The sequence below is a fragment of the Neofelis nebulosa genome, chromosome 12 (genome assembly GCF_028018385.1).
Source record: "Neofelis nebulosa isolate mNeoNeb1 chromosome 12, mNeoNeb1.pri, whole genome shotgun sequence".
Classification (NCBI taxonomy): Eukaryota; Metazoa; Chordata; class Mammalia; order Carnivora; family Felidae; genus Neofelis; species Neofelis nebulosa.
In genome coordinates this window covers 3,276,822-3,297,731 of record NC_080793.1, presented here as the reverse complement: position 1 = coordinate 3,297,731, position 20,910 = coordinate 3,276,822, and the positions used below count along the sequence as shown (strand labels likewise).

Sequence of the window (20,910 nt, the reverse complement as noted above, 5' to 3'; positions counted from 1 at the left end):
CGCGACGGACGTGAGGACGTCCTCGCAGCTTTAACCGGCCTCGGGTCCGCTGGGCACGGAGCGCCAGGTCGTAAGCCGCTTCTCGCCATCCGCGAGGACGCTCACTGGGGGGGGCCCCACCTCACGCACCTGTTCGCCCTTAGGGCCGGAGGAGCCCTGGGGGCCAGGGAGACCGCGGTCGCCCTTTTCACCCTGTTCGCCCGGAGGTCCGATGAGTCCGATCAAGCCTGGATGACCCTGTTTGGAAACAAAGGCATGAGGCGGCGCTCGCTGTGGCCGCGCCTCCCTGCCAACCACGTGAGCCGGCGGGACGTGGCACGTCCCGGCCACGGGAAGCCACGGAGTCACCGGCCAACACCTCCCGGTGTGGAAACCGGCCTAAAGACAGCTCAAGGGACAGACGAGCAGGTCTGACACGGTCGGCCTTTGGTCAAATCATGGTCTAAAGAGAGAGGGAGACACAGATCCCAGACCAAGGTGATAACACGGTTTCCTGAGTGACGCTGTTTTGTGCGTCTGCTGGGCATTGCCCAGTTTTTCTATGGCCACCGTGTATGCCTTTTGTTATGGGCACAGAGACATTTATGCACTTAAGGGAAAAAGTTACAGGGTGTCATAGATACGACAATGTTTCATGTTTCTCTACAAGGGACGCTCTCTACGCAGGCTTACGTGTGTTCGTTTCATAGGAGCCTGTGGAAAGCTCTAGAAGGACTCTTCCAGTTTTCCTTACTTTAGGGATTGAGTGGTGAGAGGCATGGAGTAGAAAAGAAACAGACTCCCCAGTCCTTTTTTAGAAGGAACTATCTGGGGGGCGCCTGGGGGGGCTCAGTCAGTTGAGCTTCGGCTCAGGTCACGATTTCACGGTTCGTGGGCTCGAGCCCCGCGTGGGGCTGGGCCGACGGCTCGGAGCCTGGAGGCCGCTTCGGATTCTGCGTCTCCCTCTCTCTCTGCCCCTCCCCCGCTTGGGTTCTGTCCATCTCTCTCTCAAATAAATAAACATTAACAGAATTTTTTTTAAAAAGAAAGAACTATTTGGTTTGTGTGTGTGCTTTCTACCTGTCCATAAATCAGTGTGAGCAGAAAAAGATCACCCACCAGCTGGAGAAAAAGAGCGGGCTTTGCTGTGCTGCAGAATCCACAGTAGGAACACTGCTCGGGCCCTGCACACCCTTCGGCCACGGTCTCCCACCAAGGACAGGGACCGAGTCCCCCATACAGCACAGACTGGTTACGTTCCCAGCCTTCCAGGACCTGTCCCCGGCCAGCAGCGGGCACTGGACGGACAGGTGGCTGATAGTTTGAAACCCCGGATGTGAGGGGCCCCGAGTCACAGCCTCAGAGGCACTGGAGTCCTGTCTTACCTTTTCCCCCTTAGGGCCAGAATCTCCTTTGAGGCCGGGGAGTCCTGGGGGACCCTGGGGAGAAGAGGTGGAGGGATCAGAGCTCTCCTCCCCAACCCCACCCTCCACCCCTGCCGGGGAGCCCCTCAGGATCATCACTCACCATGGGGCCGGGGGGGCCGTCGGGGCCTGGGGCGCCTGGGAGACCTTGCTCACCCTGAAACGCAACGGGCCCTCAGCACGAGCCCCACAGGGCCCGTCCTGTGCCCACGCCCCCACCCGGCAGCCGCTGCCCCTCCCTGGCCCCCATTCGCTCACCACAGGGCCAGGGATCCCTCGCAGGCCATCGGGGCCGGGCTTCCCAGGGGCCCCCTGGGGGCCAATGGGACCAGTCTTCCCAGGAGGGCCTTCTAAGCCGGCTTCCCCCTGCAGGGACACAGATGCTTGAGGCTGTGGCCACCTTGGCCCACGATCACCGCCCAGAGGACCCCAGATGCCCTCAGATATCTGGGGCTGTCCCAAGTTCTTTACGGAAGCCACCCTGACCAACTCTCCACCCCCCTAATTTCCTCGGTCGTCCGGGCTTCCCAGTCTCCAACGATCTCGGCCACCATGGCCGTTCCAGCCGGCCCTGCCTTCATGGCGAGCTCAGCCACCACTGCCTGGGCAGGCCTGGGCCTGGAGGGCTCCTGTCCCTGCATCAGTTGCCGACAGGGCAGCTCCAGGAGGCCCACAGGGCCATCAGAGTCACAGGGAGCAGCCCCTCGAGGGCCCTGGGCGCCCCGCCTCTGCCCGGCCCCGCGGTGGGCACTGGGTCAAACACCAGGCCGGGTGCCCCAGCACCAGCTGCCCTCTCCTTAGGCTGGAGGGGCGGACGGCCTGCGGGTCTGTGGGCACCACAAGCTGTCTCCCTCCCGCTTTGCGGCGAGAGCCAGGCCTCCCTCTGAGCTGGCCCCAGCTCCCTGCTGCCTCCGTGGCTTTCCTGTGTCCCCACGTCTCCACTTCACGCCCGACTGGCCGCCATGCAGGCGGCTCTTCTGGGAAGCTCGACAGTCACGGCTGAGCAGAGAAGCACATTACCTTGGCTCCCTTCTCTCCCTGTCTGCCTTCGGGGCCTGCGGGGCCGGGGGGGCCCTGGAACAGAGCAAGGGAACAGCGTGTGAGGAGCTGCCTGAAGAAGCCAGAGCCATGAGGTCTGTGTCTGCAGGGAGATGGGCCGGGGGGCGGGGGCGGGGGAGGGGGGCTCCCGGGCCGCTGGCCAGCATGGATAAGGCCCCCCAGAATGAGTCCCAGTGGTCTCAGTTCTGGAAAAGGCCTCTGGGTCAGTCTGGGGAGGCCTCTGGCAGCCCGCAGTGCTGGGGCCCCTTTCCCGCTCACACACCAGGCAGGCCAGTCTACCACAGCACCCCCCAGACGCTAAGTATTCAACGTGCAGAGAAAGGCTCGTTTCGCCCGCTCTGACTTTTGAGAGAGGTCTGACGCAGGGGGCGAGGCCCTCTCCGGCTTCGTGGGTGTCCTTCCCCCCACGACGGGCGCCACCGATGGCATCAGCACTTGGCCTCCCCCAAAAGCACGGGGCGACCGACCTAGCAGGTCTGAGGTTTGATGACACGGCGGGCCTGGAGAGCACGCCTCAACCGGAAGCAGGTGCCTGGCGAGGGCCGCCTAGCGGACGCGGGGCCAGGCGGAAGGGCGGAGGGGAGGGGCGGGCCTCACGCAGAAATCTCGCAGGCAGGGGCGACGTACAGGATTGTTTATTTACCCTTTTTCCTGGAGGCCCAGACGGTCCCGGTTCACCAGTAGGGCCCGGGGATCCCTGGGGTCAGAGAAAGAACACAGAATTTGGGAATCAGGGTCGGTCAGACGGACGCCTGGCACGAAGTTCTCGGCGTGTGCGCCCCGTCCTCGGCCGGCCCCGAGGCTGCCTCTCTCTTCCTCTGGAGCTGCCACAAGTCCCAGGTGAAGTCATCCCGCACCGGGGCTCCAGCAGCAGCGGGACCGGGAACCCTGGCTCGCGGCCACGGTTCTGCCACATTTTCAACCAGCACTTTCCCACCGCGTAGCAATTACTCTGGATGCCCAGCGACCGTCCACACCACCCCTTGCCCACATCCCCGGCGACAGGAGTGGACCCCGAGGCACGGGGAGGACAAGGGTGGCCCCGAGTCCCAGCCCCGGGAGCAGGGGAACTCGGGCATCTCCGGGGCTTTGTTTGCTGCTCGTCTCACACGGGCGACGCCAGCCCGTGCCCGAGGGTCGAAGTGCCCAGCAGCAACCTGCCTCGTTGGTGCAGGGTGGGGGTGAGGGAAATCGGTGAGGACTCTGGGGCCGTCCCCGAGGAAGGGGAGGCCCACTGGGGTCGGTTCCAAACCGGGCACACGTGCCTGGAAGCGATGTTTCAGAAACTCAGCGTCGGGGATAAGAGGCAAGTCTAGTGTGATCCCAGCCCAGGGGGCTGACCCGGGCAGAGCCCTTTGGGGGAGAGGCACCAATTAGGCAGAAGTAAGGCCATCCTGACATTCACGGGTGGGCTTGCGGTGGGCAGGGGCTCCCCGGTGACAAGTGACAAATCAGTAGTACAGCTGTTCCCAGCTTCCACCGGAGCCCTGCAGGGAGCTCGCGGGGAAGAATGGCTCCTACGAGGGAACTGGGCCCGGCTTTTTCTCAGAAAGGAACAGAGCAAGTCGCAAATCCCAAGAGCGCCCGACACCCTCCACCAGGTAGCCGGGGTCCCTGGAGGTCACGAGTGGACTCACCGTTTGCCCAGCCTCACCGTCGTCCCCTTTGTCACCAGGGGGGCCATCTTGACCCTGAGGGGATAAAAGCAAGTTCCTCCTGTCTCCCGAGTCACACGCCAATGCCCACCGTGTCCCCAGTCCCTTCCCGAGAACCCAACCCTCTCTGGGCGGCCAAGCGGGAACTCCTAAGCACCACAGCCTGGAGGCCACGTGGGAGAGCACCGTGTCCCAAGGAGGATTCACAGAAGACAACCAGGAAGGCAAAACCCGGACGGCAAAGGCAGGGGGAGGGCTGGTGGGGGTGGGGGCTCCGTGGCCTTGAACACCTACCGCGGGGCCAGGCTCTCCGGGGGGACCAGGATCTCCAGGAAAGCCGACAGGGCCCTGAAACAGACAGAGAGGCACGTCGGGGCCCCGAGCAACCGGGGGGCTGCCGCCGCATCCCCAGGACCCCCGCCTCACCCAGCCCCTGCAATGCCCTCTGTGCGACACCAGGAGTGCGCCCACGGCCCGGAAGCTCCCCGGAGACCACCTCATCCCAGCCACACCCCACGCGGGCAACGAAGGCTCAGCACTCCGCTTTCGGGGCACACGGAGGAGGGCAGGCGCCGTGCCCGTGATTCCGCTCCCGGGGCTCCAGGCTGAGACCAGGCCCAGACTTTCAGGCTTCTAGAACAGGCTAGTAGAAGTCCCTTCTGAGACGAAGTGGGACAGGCCACGGGAAGGTGGCATCCGCGTAGACCGCTGCTCCTGCAGCCCATTTAGCAAGCTTCCCGGGCTGGGCACATGAGGCCCGGAAGCCCCCCGCCCCACCCCTCCTCTTCCTCACCTCCACATCTCCGGCCCAGCAGCTGGTGTGAAAGCCTCTACGCTTTACAAACGTTACCCCAAGACCCATAGCGGTCGGGAGCTTTAGTGTGCCAGCAGAGAATGAGAAAAGCCCGGGCCCGGAGGTCGCCAGCTTCGGGGCGCCGTGGCATCTCGGAGTTACTCACGGGGCTGCCTTTGGGACCGTCGTCCCCAGGAGGGCCTTTGGGTCCAGGGGGTCCAGCTGCACCAGAAGGGCCCGACTCGCCCTTCTCGCCCCTTTCTCCTTTGGGTCCCTGGAGGGAAAGGCCAGCGTCGGTGCCCTTGGAGCCGGCCCCAGTTTCGCAGAGTGCCGTGCTGGCCTCAGGCGAACCCCCTTTGTTTGCACGGGAAAGCGAGTGCCCTCGGGGTGGGGGGGGGGGCCGACACGCTGGGCCCAGTGGGTCCCTGAAGCTGCTTGTGCTCCCCAGCCCTTGGTGGCCCCCGGCGATGGCCTGGCCCCGCTGGCATTCCAAGGTGGGCCTGACGGGCCCACCAGCTTTCTGGGGCCCCTGGAGGGGACCTTTGGCTTCCAGGTGGGAGGGGCTGCGGGGGCCCAGGACACCCGCCCACTCCCCCGTGTGCAGGTGGAGGCGGAAGCGAGAGGCCAGGAGACCCCCGTCCACCAGCCGCCTTTTGTGCCCGAGAGCCTCCCCCAGGCCGTCCTGGAAAGAACGCCCATCTGACCTGCGAAGGTCAGAACATTCCAGTCTGGGCTGATGAGAGGACAACTGCCCCCATGTTTGTGGCAGCCCACGAGCAGGTCTGGACCACCACAGACGGCGGAGGGACTTATGGCCTTTGCTCGCGGGTGTTCACCGCCAACGTGTTCACACACACACGCGCGCGCGCACACAGGCAGGCTCGCACACACGCACGCCCTCTTGGTACGGTAACCCCACGGAGGTAAGCGTGAGGGGAAACACGGCTCCCGTCGCATGGACGGGACAACTGGGGCAGACTGTGAGCTTGCCCCCCAGCAGGGGCCCGTGGTCGGGGCCCCCCCAGCCCACTCACCGGAGGGCCCCCCTCTCCAGGCAGGCCAGGCTCTCCGGCTTCGCCAGGCTCACCCTAAGGAGGAAACGCGACACGGTTACGGTGGCACCGAGAACAGGGGCCCCGGCTCCGAGCACTTAGCAGACCCTCACTGCCGTCGGGGAGGTGGGGGGCCCGGGGCGAGCGAGCGGCCAGCGCACTCTGACGGCGTGTGGGGTTGGAGGGCAGATGCGTCCCTGTCAGGGCGTGTGTTGACCTTGGTACTCGCAGGCCGTGACGCTCACACAGAGGAGGGGACCAGAGCAGGCTGGGCGTCACAGATGGCGCTCGGGTGAGCTCTGGGGGACGACGAAGAGAAGGCAGTGGGAGGGACAGGGGACGGCGCAGGGGGGAAGGGCCGGACCCAGGCAGCGAATACACAGCACCACAGGCTCAGAGGGTGCAGCCGCCCTGGGCGGAGGTGGGCGCGCTGGGAGGGAGACACCTCCGAGCGGAGGCAGTGCATCATTAGTTCGGGGGCTTTAGCAGGAGATGCTTCTCTGTTAAGGTTCATATCGTAAAAAATGGGCAGTGACGGAGAACTTCTTTCAATTTAACGGGCTGATGTCGGAAAGTTCTGGAAATGGTGTCCAGGGACTGCAAATGGACAGGAGCACGTTGGTCCCGTCCCTTTTATCCCGAGGAAGTAGGGCAAGGGCTTTCGCAGTGGAGCAAGGTCACGGGCACCGTGTGGAGTCCTGCTCGCGCACACGGTGCACACACAGAGCCCGCCCTGCTCACGGAGGCATCCCCAGGGCCCACGCCCTGCAACTCATCCGATCGGATGAGGGGGACCCCAGGCTGTGAAGCAGGGACGGTAAACGCGGACACGCCCACACTGCCAGGAACAGACAAGACCCATCAGAGCTGGATCTGGGAGGGGGCCGGGCCTCCCTGCTGGTTGTAGCGCTTGGAAATTCTGCAAACGGCCGCCGGGAACAGGGGTCAGAGCCCCCAGCAACACGGCACAGATCTGCCAAGCGTCGAGGTGCGTCTGACGGGAACGACCCAGCAACGCCCCGCACGCCTGTATCCGCAGCTGGACACACACACACGCACACACACGCACACGCACGTCAGCCGCCAGAACAGCGAGGGGCGTGAGTCACCTTCTCTCCCACCGCACCGGGATTGCCTATGCCACCGGGAGGCCCTTGTGGCCCGTCAGCGCCTGGAGCTCCAGAGGGTCCTCGGGGGCCGGGGGGGCCCGGGGGTCCCTAGGGGAAGGAGAACCAGTGAGCAGAGACAAAATGCAAACTGTGACCGGAACAGAAACGAGCCGCCACGCCCGGCCGGGTCGGTGCATCCTGGTCGCGCTTACCATCTGACCCACGTCCCCAGTCTCGCCCTTCTCTCCGGGAGGTCCCGGCAGACCCTGGGGACAGGAACACGGCAGAAACTTAGCAGGTCGGTGTCGCGCTACCCCAATACCCACGAGGCCTTCACGGTCTCCCCACCACCGCGCCAAGCAAGCATCCAAGAGCCTCAGGATGTGCTTCTGAGCGTATAGCCAAATGCGAGGCCACCCCCATGACGCCGGGTCTCGGAATTAGCCGGAGGAAATCGCGAGAGAGTACTTGGAGATTTATGGACCGAGGCGCTTGCCACACTGTCCCATTAAACAGTAAAACCTAATGAGCCAACAGCAGGGAAATGTCGGAATAAATTATGTCGCCACCATATGCTGGCAGTGACTAAAAATCACGTTTTCAAAATAAATAAAAAGGGACACGTCTAAAGAATACTTAGTAACCCTGAACACAACGCGTAAAGCGAAACGCAAGGAGCTACGCTCAAACTTTCCGTACGCTCCGCGTGATTCCGGTTTTGCAAAAGCTGAAGGAGATCACACACGTGCGTGTGTGCGTGTGAATCCACGGGGGTAAGACGTGCCCGGGCGTTTAAAGCCATCAGTCCTGAGTCGTACGTTTGCCGGGCACTCTCTTCATCTACAATTGTTACAGTAGGTCAATCATTTCCACCATCTCTGCAACGAGTGCAGGAACCCACACCGCTGGTCAAGAGAAGCAAATACGGACACGTCTGCAGTCACGGGGATTTGCGTTGTTTCTAATTAATGAGGAAGCCCCGGGAGGCCCACAGAGCCTGGTCTTAGATTCCCCATTCTTAAAATGTCAGGAGGAGAGGGGTGGGGGAGGGGAGAGGAGAGGGGAAGGAGGGTGGAGGAGACGAGAGGGGAGAGGGGAGAGGGAATCAGGACGGGGAGAAGGGACAGGAAGGAAAGGGAAGGGGTAGGGGAGGGAAGGTGAGAGGAGGGGGGAGGGAGGAGGGGAGGAGGGGGGAGGGGAGGGGAGGGGGAGGGGGAGGGGAGGGGAGGGGGGAGGGGGAGGGGAGGGGAGGGGAGAGGGGGAGGGGAGGGACTAGGGGAGGGGAGACAGGGTAGGGGAGGAAGGGGAGAGGGGAGGGGAAGGGGAGGGGAGAGGGGGAAGGGAGGGGGGAGGGGAGTGGAGGGGAGAGGGGGAGGGGAGGGACTAGGGGAGGGGAGACAGGGTAGGGGAGGAAGAGGGGAGGGGAGAGGGAGAGGGGAGGAAGGGGAGAGGGGGAGGGGAGGGACTAGGGGAGGGGAGACAGGGTAGGGGAGGAAGGGGAGAGGGGAGGGGAAGGGGAGGGGAGAGGGGGAAGGGAGGGGAGAGGGGAAAGGGAGGGGAGAGGGGAAAGGGAGGGGAGAGGGGGAAGGGAGGGGAGAGGGGGAAGGGAGGGGGGAGGGGAGGGGAGAGGGGGAGGGGAGGGACTAGGGGAGGGGAGACAGGGTAGGGGAGGAAGGGGAGAGGGGAGGGGAAGGGGAGGGGAGAGGGGGAGGGGAGGGGAGAGGAGGGGGACGGGAGGGGCCGGCACCGCAAAGATGAGGGCCCTTCAGAAGGAGACCACCGCCCTTGCACAAACCCTGTGGTTAGTTACCTGCAGCCCCACTGGCCCGGGGGGCCCAGGAAATCCTCTTGGACCTTCGTCACCTTTCTGCCCAAAAAGGCCCTGCTGGCCACGAGGGCCCGGCTCGCCGTCGGCTCCCTGCGGGGGGGACGATGGAGCCGGGGGTGAGGAGCTGCTGCCGGTACCCCGCCGGCTCGAGGGGCTCGGGATTAAGCACGGATACTCACGGAGGGGCCTGGCTGTCCGATGGGGCCCTGAGGACCGGTGGGCCCAGGCGGACCCTGGAGGGAGAGGACAGAGACACGGCTGCTTTCCCGGGGCCAGAGCGGAGGCCGACGGGGAGGGCCGGTCGGGGCAGAGACCGCGGTCCGAGGCCGTCAGCTCGGCCCCCACGCGTGGCCGTCGGTGGAAGGATGCCGGCCCGGCGGCAGGGGCGTGTTGTCGCGGGCGGTGCTGGCGGCCGCCGTGCATCATCTGAGCTCCCACCACACGCCCCGACGCGGGCCCCAGAGGCCCTGCGTTAAGCACACGATGGGCGCCACGCCGCCCCCCACACGGGGCCAGGACCTGGCTCCAGAGCGCAAGGCTGGCGGTGCGTCCCCAGACACAGCCCACTGTCGGCCCAGGGAGCGAGGGGGACAGGAAGGCAAGGGAAGCAGCACCGGGCGGCGGCCCCCACGGGCACACGGTCACTGACCGCCTGGGGACACCAACCCCCCTGAAAAGGCCCAGCCGCTCAGCAGAGTGGACAGGTGTCACCCGTACCAGGAAGGAGCTGGCCCCGAGTGACACTGTTTTTCAAGAAGACACTAGGGCCCCTGAGCAGACCGAGCAAAGGAAAAAGGGGCAAAACAAAGAGGCAGCGGTCAGGGTGCCCGAAGGGCGGCCGTGACCCAGGCCTGCAGAGCCGAAAGCCTCGAGGACCAAACGCTCCGCTGGCCTTACTTCCCAAAACCCGTGAACGCCTCCCGCTTGTCTGTTCACAAGGGACTCACTCAGGGACATACGTACGTGCACGCACAGACACACACACGCCCGTGTGCACACGTGTGCATGCACGCCGCCCACGCGCGGGTTCCAGCAGCCGTGTCCTGCTCTGGGCTGCTGCCGCTGCCGCGTTAAGGACGGCGTAAACGCCAGCAGGGAGCGCGGGGTCCCCCTACCTGCTCGCCCTTGTCCCCCTTGCTCCCCTTCTGTCCAGGCTCCCCGATCTCTCCCTGCGGAAAGACCAGGAAGATCTGTTAGCCCCGACCCCTCTGCATGTTATCTGCTCCCCCTAATTATTTTTTCCTAGAGATGAAGAATCATCTCCTCTCTGGGGGGGGGGGGGGGGGCGGATAACTTCCAAGGAAGAGACATTTCCGCAGATTAATTGATTTCCCTTCTAATACAATACTGGACGGGACGCGGCCTCGATCTCACACGGTACAGGATTTTAGTGGATTTTAAAACGTGGTGAGAATCACGGTGGAAATATTTACTTTGTCATATGTGGGAGGCATAGCAATGCAGGAACAGAGACATCGGTTACCGGGCTCCAGAGGGATTATGAAAGTGCCCAGCGTCCCTGTCGTACAGAGCTGTCCCCCGCGCTGAGAGGCGGAGTCATCTGCGCACAGGTGACGAAGTCGGAAATGTCACCCGAGTTATCATAAATGGAAAGTCAAGCCAAAGAGCGAGATTCCACCGTCTTCATTAAACGAGGGGTGAAATATCAGCTCTGGAAGTAACAGCGGTAGAATCATCAAGCACACTCTTAATGAACGGGGGCCTTGATGATTCAAGTGACTACACTTAAAAATAGACACCGAGTAAAATCTCGTCATGTCGGGCTCTGCACATGCAGCACCGACGTGATGCACGGGGGAGCGGGGAGGATCTCTCCTCGCTCAGGAGGCTGGTAGCGAACGTCCCCAAAACGGCAGAACCGCACGGGAGGAAAGCAGTTTCAAAGCCCCCCGAGCACTCCAGAGATCTCATTCGTCACCGCGCTATTTGGGAGCTTTCCCGAAATCCTGCACCGACGCCGAGCGAGCGGGGGCGGGGGCCGCTGTGTCCCCCGCACCGGCAGTCTGGGCTGCGGGTCGTCCGCGGGCAGGGGCACTTGTCCCAACTCTTCTTACCTTGTCTCCGTCTTCTCCGGGGGGGCCCACGGGGCCAGCTGGACCGGGGAGCCCCACGGGGCCCTGGAGGCCATCTCGGCCAGCTGGGCCTTGGGGACCCTTCTCACCCTGAAGAGGAGAGGAGACCCCCGGTCAAACACGGCTCCGTCGTGGGACCATCCTGCCACCAGCTCATCAGCCCAGAGAGGAGAGGCCCCCGGGCGGGGAGTGGGCAGTTCCGGGCCTCGCCAGTCCTGACGGGTTTCAGCCAGCTTCGCCGAGGACCACTCTGAGCCCGGCCCCCGGCCACTCACATCCCGCACACCGCTGCCTTTCCGAAGAAGGGCTCCTCTTTTACAAATGGGGAAACCGAGGCACAGTTTGTGAGCGGTGCCGCCCAAATTCAAAGCCAACCAGCCAGATTCCTGAGGCTGTGTGCGGGATCACGGATTCTAGGGGCCAGGAGGGCCTGAGCCCCGGCCACCACCAATGTTCTTACCATTTTAATTCTCGGCCAACACCTCCCCCACCAAACAGGCGCGTACACACACAGGCATCTCTCTTCTCTCGTGATTCTGATTCACTTCCCTCGCAACTGCCCCTAGAAATCTCAAACGTCCTTACTAAGTCCTTGCTTTGCTTGGGTCACCGTATTACTCTGTGGGCGCAGACCGAGGGGGTGTGTGCTGGGGAGGGGGGCACGGGAGAGAAAAATGTGTGCTCAGTGTCCAGACCCACGTGCGGCCAGCACCTACTCGGACCCCACTGCCCCATCTCGACCTCTCCGGCTTGCACAGCTCCCTCCCTGCCCCTCAATTTAGTTCCTGCCAATATAGCCTTCAACCCTAGGTGAGCCAGAAGCGGCCCAGGCCGGCTGTGGCTTGCCTGGAGCCTTCCCGTGTGACACCACTGGTCAGGCGGGCAGTGCTGGGGGACACCTGGCCTCCTCCTCTCCCTGGGGCTCTTCGGGGAGAACGACAAGCTCTGCACTCCCGGGAGGTTTCTGCTTAAGTATTTACTCTCTTCAGGCAACGAACTCAACCGTCTCTCAACCGTCTCCAACCACAACTGTGCTCTACACGCATTCAATGCACCACAGAAGGCGGGTTTCTGGCTCCGAGTTCGGCTGGGTCAGCGTCCGATGGCCTCAGTGGAAACGATGAGATGCCATCAGAGCCGACACCACACCGAACGGATGTTTGCCGGGGCAGGTGCTCCCTGCGTGGTATCGCGCTCGGCCGGGAAGGGAACCGGGCCCTTGCCACCCATGAACCGCCAAGCGCGGAACGCACGAGGAAGGTCTTTCTAACAGACATCCGTCAGTGCGGGCGTCCCAACTCTGTCGGGGATGGTCCATGAGCACGTCTGCCCTTCCCTCCCGGAGCCCTGCTCATTCTGACACCTAAATTCCAAAGGGAAGTTTGAGCTGAAATTTGTCCCCGGGACCGACTGAATGCGGGGCAGGTGGGGGGTTTGCAAAATCATGGTGGACACCAAACACGGTCGGGGTGGGGGCACATCAGGGCAGCAAGGGGCACTTTGTGGTTACTCCGGGAAAGGTGCTTGGCGGAGGGCGGCCAGTGGCTTCCCGGGAGGTCTACACATGAAGGGACCCGTTAATCTCCTTCCTGGAAACCAAGGCTGGGGCAGGAGGCCTCACGAAGCCTCCACGCTGGGCTGGGCCACACTCGGGGTCACTGACAGCCGGCTGTCGGGGGTCCAGGGAGAAGTTTCTCTTCTTGGCACATGCCTCCCGGCCCCAGGCCAGGGGAGGGGGCTCCCATCCCAAACACCCATCCTTCTCCCACAAAGACCAGCCTGGCTCGGGTGACTGGGACCCGGCCACACATGGAGCCCAGAGCCCGGCCGAGACCAAGGCTGAGGCCACACTGGGACACACACGGTCCCCAGCCCCTCCCTCTGTGTGCACGGGCTGGGGCACAGCCACGCAGGTGAGCTCCCCGGCACCCTCTGGCTCAGGTGACTCTGAAAGAAGCCAGCCAGCACCGGGAACCCATCCTCGGACCTCAGTCAGGACACTGGGGACACACCCACTTTCCTGGGGGACAAGCACACCCCCCACCCACCTCCCCACCTCCCGGCTCCCGCAAGCCCCTGGGGCACGCCCGTGGCAGGGATGGGGCTTGGCGGGCAGGGCCCCTGTGCCCCCGAGGCGGTACTTACGGGAGCTCCTTTCTCCCCAGCCGGCCCTGGAGGTCCTTGGGGCCCGGGTCTCCCTGGGATTCCGATGGGCCCAGCAGCACCAGCCGGGCCTCTCTCTCCAGGGGATCCCTGGGGCGGGCAAGAAAATGGTTCATTTCCAAGGCTCCCAAATGCACGGACACAATCTTCCAGAGTGCCACCAAGCCTTATCACTCCAGAGCCCTCAATAGTTCCCAGGGCCCTTCACAGCGCACACTACATAGACCAGCGTTCGAGGCTCTGGGTTTCTGGGCCCCTCCTGGCTCCTCCCTTCCCATAATTCCAAGCAGATGCCTGCCTCCTCTCCAGGGTCTGAGAACACATCCTCCTTAAGTGCTTGCCTGGGGTGCCCTCCTGGCCCGGGGTCCCCATCCTCTCCCCCCACCCCGAGGTCTGCCTGCCCACATCGGGCTCCCTTTCCATCCCGCTCCCCCATGTCGCATGTTCTATGCTCTATGGAGGATGTTCTGCCCCACTGACCCCCCCCTCCCCCAGAGCACCGCTGACGGGTGGGAACCGGCCTAATCCTAGGGTCAGCACAGGCAGGCCACCATTGCCCAGGCATCGCTCCGCACCGTCCTTTATCAGAAAGAAAGGTACCATTTTCATTTCCGCCTGGCTTCCCTGAAACGGTCCGTAACTTGGGTGGGGAGAGCTGGGGTTACCGTGTGGTCTGTGCTCAGACCCAGAAGGCGGGGGGGTCCTACAAACCCACATCTGTGCAGCAGAGCTGGGGCCCCGTCCGAAGGGCAGGGGGAGATGCGGCCCCCGTTACACCTCCACGGAGTGCCAGCCAAGAACAGGGGTCTGTGGGCACGCCTCCCGAGGGTGGGCGTGGCCCCGCGCGGCCCCCGATTCCCCCAGACCACAGAGGCGGCTCTGGGAACGCTGCATCCTCAGACCTCTCCTAGCTGGACTCCCAACGTTGGAGGCACCATTCCGGCAACAGACGGCACCTGTGCTGGCTGACCTGTGCGTGGGCAGCCCCGGGGCAGGCGGGCAGCCTGACTCTCCAATCCACACTCAGAGACGGGAGATCTGTGCCCCTTCCCTTCCCTCCCCACAGCCCCGGGCCCAGACCTACACTCGGCTCGTCAGCACCTGCCTTGCTCCTCCAAAGGCAGGATGGAGACACGCGGCCCTCCCTCCACACCGCCGAGCTCTCTGCCTGTCCTCACACAGCGTGCCCCCCGCTCGTGATCACCCCGGCTGCCAGCTCGGGACCCGCTGCCCGCCTCCTCCACGTGGCCTGCCCAGGACCCACAGCGGGCCAAGGTCGGTGGGCACGCTCTCCTGGCCCTCGGGGCCGCCCTGTCTGCCTGCCCCCCAGGCTCGGAGGAAGAGGTCGGATAAAGTGTCTGTGCCGGCCAGCCGCACTCACCGCGGGGCCTGGCGGGCCAGGGGGGCCTTCGCTGCCTTTCAGTCCGAGTGCGCCCTGCAAAGCAACGAGAACACGTTCGGGACACCGCGGGGAGAGGGCCCCGGGCTGGGCGGCGTCCAGCTCCATCACCCCGCCCGGCCCCTCACTCACCACTGGACCGGGAAGCCCCCGATCCCCAGGGAAACCACGCAGTCCAGGAGGGCCGTCTTTCCCAGGGAGGCCGGCGGGACCTGGGTCACCCTGAAATCAGAGCCACAGAGGAGCTTCTGAGCGATGCCCGGGACCAGGGTGGCTGGGGAGGTGGGGCGAGGCTTCCTCTCCCAGATCCACCAGATTCAAGCCAGAGTGGGGCAGCCCCAGGCACTGGCTCCAGAAGGAGCCTCTGAGGGGCGGCCTGACGTGCTCCCGGGCAGCTCGGTGCACAGGAGCGTGACCGGTGCTCGCGCCTGGTAGGCACTTTCCGCGGGCTGGCTCTGCGTGTGGTGTGGGGACAGACTCCACCCCTCTGGGCTCAGGGTGGGTTGAGCGGGAGCCGAGGGCCCCCACGTCTGCCCTTTCCGTACACTTGGGGCTCCTCGTAAAACTGCTCAGGTAAAGGAGCCTGTGGCCAGACCACTGGCCACATCACCCGAAACAGACCCACCACCCAAGAGACTTGTTCCCAGCCTGAAACCACATTTCCCGAAAAGATAAACCAGCTGAGCGTTTTCCCTGAAGCACATGAGAGCTTTGATTTATCTTCCAGAACTTTCTCCAGGGCCCAGCATGGGAGCAGAGGGCATCTCCGACCAGCACGCCCTTGACCTTTCCAAACTCGGACAGCTCTCTCGGTGAGGGGATATGTGCCCACCCACATCTACGCGTGTGTCTACATACGTCACACAGTCACACACACGTGTACGCGTCCTTAAGTGCACACACGTGTATCCGAGCACAGACACGTGCAATTCTTCCAACAACGCTTTACTGGCTCTCCTTCCTTATTCGCGGGTTTACTCTTGCGCCTGTGCTCGCGTGCACGGCTGGGTTTGCTGCGTCCCTCCCTGAAAGGCTGCGAGGGGAGAAGCTCTCCATTTTCAAGCCGATACCCAGGAATTACGACCACCAACCAGGGGCGCGCCCCGGCTGCGTGGGGAGGCTTCCTGGGGAACAAAGACGGGACGCAGGACCCACGCTAAGAGGCAGGCTAGAAACACGTCCACTTTCTGTTTTCGTTATTTATCCTTTAGCCTCTTGTGGTGGGAAACTTTTTAACGGGTCACTTTCTGCTAAATCAGTTTCAGACACGAAACGTCAGGGTGGGTTATGTGCGTCTGGGAGCCGGAGTGGCAGCCGGGGGAGGGGAGGTCAGCCGGGCACAGCCCCGGGGCCGAAGGCCAAGGACGGTTTGACCCCCGGCCCCCGCTGCCATCCCCCCTCTGCGGCAACACAGCCCAGATCCTCCTTCAGACCAGGCAAAAGTGGTCGTCTGGGGAGCCAGCTGGCACGAACAGCACTGGTCTGAGACCCCCCACTCGTTCATCAGAAAACAGCCGGACAGAACAGCGATCCCTCCGCGAAGGCCGGGCCGGCAAGGGAGGCCCGACGAACTCACCTTCGTCCCTTCTTTCCCGGCAAGGCCAGGGAGCCCCTGCTCACCGGGGGGGCCTGGGGGCCCGGGGTGGCCACGCTCGCCCATTGGACCCGTTTCTCCCGTGGGACCCTGCGGGGAGAGTCCACGTCAGCCCCGAGCGTTTTTGAGACACGCCAGGGAGCAACCTTGCCTTCCCAAGCTAAGGACAGCCCTGGGCACGGAGGCAGAGGGCCCGCTGTGTGCCCTCCAAACCCCACAGTGCTTTGCGAGTGTCCTTCCTCTGGTAAAAGTCCAGGAGGAAACGGACGGGGCGGACGGGGTGGTTGCGTGCCGTGAGGGTGGCCCAGTGGCCACGCGAGAGGTGGGCGGCGTGCCCACATCCCCTGCTGTCCGCGGCCGCAGCGGGTCAATGTCTTATTTCCTGCTGCATCAGGTGGGAACTCGCTGCCCAGTTTTGCTGCTCCAAGCCATCGGTCCTGGCTGCAGGCCACCGTGCGGTGACCCACGGGCCGCGGTGCTGGCCGGAGCCAGGAGGCCCAGGCTGCCGGGGGCTCGGGGGCAGGGAAGAGCGGGCCCGAGCCGGGCCTGGCCCTGGCTGCCCGCGAGCCAGCTCCGTTCCGCCAGCTTGCCTCGTGCTGATTGTTCAACAGACCGTCCCCGTTTTCCCCATCTGGCTCCCTGTGCGGAGCTCATCTCTGAACGCTAACAAGCCGTGGGACTCGGGATTCTCCGTCAGCAGCACCTACGCCTTCCGAACCCTGGGGCACCTCCCTCCCGTGTGGGCGCCGCACAGATGGCCAACGAAAGCGGGGGACGCGGCTGCTTACCTGAGGGCCCACGACGCCCGGGGGCCCTGGGGGGCCGGTCTTGCCTTGGAAACCCTGCGGAGAGAGAGTCACCATGCCGAGATGGCCGAGCGGTTCTCATCAGAAGGCTCGCGCCCCGACCCCCGACAGCGAATGTTCCCCACCACACTTGCGAGGGCCCGTCTCCCCTCTTTTGTCTGTGCGTATATTTCGCGAACACAGTGAGGCCGGAGAGGTTAGCTTTGCTCGCTGCTTTTGTGCCGGGAAACAGATTTTAAAGCCGCCGATCCTGACAGCGTCACTGAGCGTTCACTTTCCCGGCGGACTCAGCACCATCGTTCAGCCTCCGGAAGCTCGACTCAGGAGCTACCTCTGGGCTGTTTCTCATCAGCGACTTTGGGAGATGGTCCCACGTGTGTCGCTAACGCCTCTGCCGAGTGACAGGTGACCTCACCCGCCCCTCGGCATTTGTGGGAACCGGGACAGGGCGGGGGTCTTCGCCGCTTTCGTAACCCGGCAACTCGAACGCGCGGTTAGCCGGGTTCAGGGGGTTCCTCGCCTCTGCCCGCACACGGCTCGTGTGCCACAGCCCTGCCTTCAGTTTGGATGGTGGCTCTGTTACGCGTCCTCCCTTCGAGGAGGCGGCTGCGGCTGCGAAGCAGGGACGCTTCGTTTCCAGGCGCATCTACAGAGCCCTGCACGTGCCAACAAGATGCCCTCTGCAGGTGCCCTGAGACGCTGGCAGGAACGTGCAGCCGTGACGCCCGGGAAGCTGTTAGTGGGAGCTCTAGAATCTGAAGGGGGGCGTCTTAAGCCACAGGGAGACCTGGGGGGCGAGCGGGCTGGCCCGCGTGGCTGATGGGCAAGGGCGGTTCCCTGCCTCACTGCCGGACGGCCGCCGGGCCAGCACCGGAGACTTCACGCTTAGCCGCTGGACCGTGCAGGGCCCACGGCGGATTCAGCGTCTCTGCAAATTCTCAGGGGGCTCTTCTCTTGAGGCCCAAGGGAAGCTGCATGCAGTGCACGGGAATGGCCGTACTTAAGTTTATTTATCTTGCGAGGGAGACGGCGTGTGCGTGTGCACGTGCGTGCGAGCGAGCGGAGAAAGGGCAGAAAGAAAGGGCAAGACAGAGAGGATCCCAAGCAGACTCCGCGATGTCAGCAGAGCCCCACATGGGGCTCGGACTCGGGAACGGTGAGATCGTGACCTGAGCCGAGATCCAGAATCGGACGTTTAACCGACTGAAGCCCCCAGGCGTCCCGGAAATGGCCATTTTTCAAGCAGAACCTTTGGAGGCAGCGTTTACAGGGTCAGAAACAAGGGGTGGTGGACAGGTCAAGGGCACCCTCACGTGGGGGGCCGTGGCACAAGTGCCAAGTGCAGGCAGGAGCCTGAGTATAAGGCAGGAAAGGCCCGTCCGTTTGCCCCGGGGTCAGGACCATCCCTGGCTGGTCTCGAGCCCCTGGCTGGGACATGAGCTTTGGGCTCACGCTTAGAAGCGATGCCCTTTGCTGCATCCGTTTTCTAAAGAACAAAGTCAACACCCGAGGGAAGACCTTTCTGGAAGGTTTGTCTGGATGCCCCGCCGTGTTGGAGACATCTGTCCTGCCTGGGTCTGGAGACCGGGTGCCCCCCGCATCCACGAGGGCAGCCAGGCACGGCACGGGTAGCTGGGAAGCCCCTACGTTACTTTCCCAGCGAAGACGAGCAGCTTAATTACCCCACCAGCCTCTGTCTGGGGTGAGGCAGAGGCAGAAAGGCACACGCTTGGCAAAACCTTGTGTCTTGTCTCCTCAGAACAGCATTAGAGAAAAACAGGCAAAGCTCAAACGAAATGTTTTAATTTTTCTCCATAAACAAAAGAACGAGGTGACGTGCATTCATCAGCCAGCATGCGCCCCGCAGCAGAACGCCGGGAAGGTGCAATTAAAAGAACCTTTGTCACAATGAACCAGGGGGACAAGGGGATGCTTTTAGCGCAGGCACGGAGGACATGTTAACGGCGGCATTCAAAGCTTCGTGGGACGCGGGGTTTGCTGTGAGACCCTTTCAGAGGCCTGCGACTACAAAGAAAACTGGCCGCAGAGACAGAGGGGCCGGCTCAGCAGCCTGTGCCGTCTTTCTGGTGACCAGGAGGTCCCCACCCGTCCGAGCCTGGAGCCTCCAGATCACAGGTGCGCCCACGGCCTCCCGCGGACACGCCCGCCGTGGGCGCGGCAGGCTGGCCTGCAGGGCCAGGAAGGGACCTTATTTCTGAAAGACACTTTTTCTTCCCACTGAAAACGCCGGGCGCTTTAACCTCCAGCCAACAGCGACGCAGCCTGCACCCGGCTTCTCCAAAGGGAGGGGCGAGGTGGGCGGCGCACCCGGGACGGCAGAATCGCTCACCGATCACGAGCCTGGCTGAAAGCCCAAGTTATAACGGGCAGGCCACCTGCCTCGTTGAAGGGGCCCCGCGTAGCCCCTGCCATCAGCCCCGGGGCCGGGAGGGCCCGCACAGGCAAGGCGCCAGGCCGTGTCCCTTCTCTTACTACATCCCAGCGCGAAATGGCAGAATGGCACGGGGTCTTTCCGGCTCGCTTTCTGGCCCGAAGGCGCACACTTCGAGCGTGGCCGCACTCACGATTCCTCACTGAGGAACAGGCGGCTGGTTGCACGCGGTTCAGCGTGCGGGTGGCATTTTGTCTGCCATGGTGGTTCTGAACGTGACCCTGGACCGAAGTTGCCGGGACACCTCGGGCACCGGCACCGGCCTTCTGCGCACACAGAGCCGCCCCAGGCGCCGCTGGCCGGCACGGGGCCGTCCGCAGGCAGGCTCACCCCGAGTCAGCGGAAGACGGCCGCCACCTCAGGGGCCTTCCCGAGGCTGGCCACTTTCTCCCGAGCCCACGGGGCCGAGGAGGCGTGCCCACGGGCGGGGCTGTGGGAGAGGCCGGGCCAGCCTGCGTCCCCGCGTCCCCGCGTCCCCCACGCTGCCAATACTCACGGTCTCTCCTCTCTGTCCAGGGTGTCCCGGGAGCCCGTCCTTGCCCGGAGGGCCCTGAAGGAAGAGGCAAAGGGAAGAAGTTGCATTCAGTTCTGAGAGGCGCGCACCTTTGGGATTTCAGACCAAACCAGGGGACGAACACAGCCACCTCGCTTCACAGAAAGCTCCTGCAAGGGTCACAGTGACCAAGCGCCACGTGGGGACCCAGCACCTGTGCGTCACCTCCCGAACCCGCACAGCCTTCCCGAGCGCCACACTTCCCCTCCCAGGGGAGAAACTGAGGCAGGGAGAGGTGCAGCCGTGGGACGCACAGGCAGCAGCACGGGGGCCCGGGTCCGCCTTGTCCTGGCCGCTGACCCCCAGCGTGTCCGTCTGGCGACAGTGCCCACGGTCAGGCATCTTTCCCTCTGGGGTGTAACAGAGTGCGCTCTGCCTGTGCTGACTTGGACTGTGCCCCCAAAATACGGGGGGAAGTGCTAGCCGCCCCGCACCTGCGAAGGTGACCTCGTTTGGAAACGGGGGCTTTGCAGACGTCACCAACGCAAGGTCACACTGCACTGGGGTGTTCCCAAAGTCGGTGGCTGGTGTCCTCACAGCAAGACGGGGGCGTGACGGCCCAGGGACACCCCCAGAGGAGGCGCCACGTTAGGGTGCAGGCAGAGACCGAGTGAAGGGCGTACAAGCCGCGGAGGGCCAGCAACCACGGGAAGCCGGGAGCGGGGCGGGGAAGGGGGCGGTCTCTCCCAGAGCCCCCCGGGAGGAACCGGCCCCGCCAACCCTCGATCTTGGCCTCTTGGCCTCCAGACTGCGAGACAGCACGTTTCTGCTGTCTCAAGTGGCCGAGTTGGTGGTAATTTGCAACGGTGGCCCGGGACACTCACACTGGACCCAACTACAAGATCGTGTCCGCCCAAATGGGAGAGAGGTCCACGACGCTTCCAAAAGCGGCTCTCTCCAGTTTCCCCGCCGACGCCCCTCCCACCGGCCCAGCAAGGAAAACACGTTACT

At 63.8% G+C, this 20,910-nt stretch overlaps 1 protein-coding gene across 2 annotated transcripts in view; it reads right to left on the bottom strand.

Annotated features, from left to right (window-relative positions):
* COL5A1 (collagen type V alpha 1 chain) overlaps positions 1–20,910 on the bottom strand; it is a 149,858-nt gene that overhangs the window by 17,645 nt on the left and 111,303 nt on the right. For both annotated transcript variants that reach the window (XM_058693633.1, XM_058693634.1), the window contains exons 37-58: positions 19,903–19,956; positions 16,937–16,990; positions 16,131–16,238; positions 14,687–14,776; positions 14,537–14,590; positions 13,138–13,245; positions 10,975–11,082; positions 10,015–10,068; positions 9,079–9,132; positions 8,882–8,989; positions 7,284–7,337; positions 7,072–7,179; positions 5,945–5,998; positions 5,077–5,184; positions 4,412–4,465; positions 4,100–4,153; positions 3,106–3,159; positions 2,424–2,477; positions 1,662–1,769; positions 1,507–1,560; positions 1,365–1,418; positions 130–237 (exon numbers count right to left, since the gene is read on the bottom strand). In XM_058693633.1, coding sequence (XP_058549616.1) covers positions 130–237; positions 1,365–1,418; positions 1,507–1,560; positions 1,662–1,769; positions 2,424–2,477; positions 3,106–3,159; positions 4,100–4,153; positions 4,412–4,465; positions 5,077–5,184; positions 5,945–5,998; positions 7,072–7,179; positions 7,284–7,337; positions 8,882–8,989; positions 9,079–9,132; positions 10,015–10,068; positions 10,975–11,082; positions 13,138–13,245; positions 14,537–14,590; positions 14,687–14,776; positions 16,131–16,238; positions 16,937–16,990; positions 19,903–19,956 — 1,656 coding nt within the window. The remainder of the gene's footprint in view (positions 1–129; positions 238–1,364; positions 1,419–1,506; positions 1,561–1,661; positions 1,770–2,423; positions 2,478–3,105; positions 3,160–4,099; positions 4,154–4,411; positions 4,466–5,076; positions 5,185–5,944; positions 5,999–7,071; positions 7,180–7,283; positions 7,338–8,881; positions 8,990–9,078; positions 9,133–10,014; positions 10,069–10,974; positions 11,083–13,137; positions 13,246–14,536; positions 14,591–14,686; positions 14,777–16,130; positions 16,239–16,936; positions 16,991–19,902; positions 19,957–20,910) is intronic.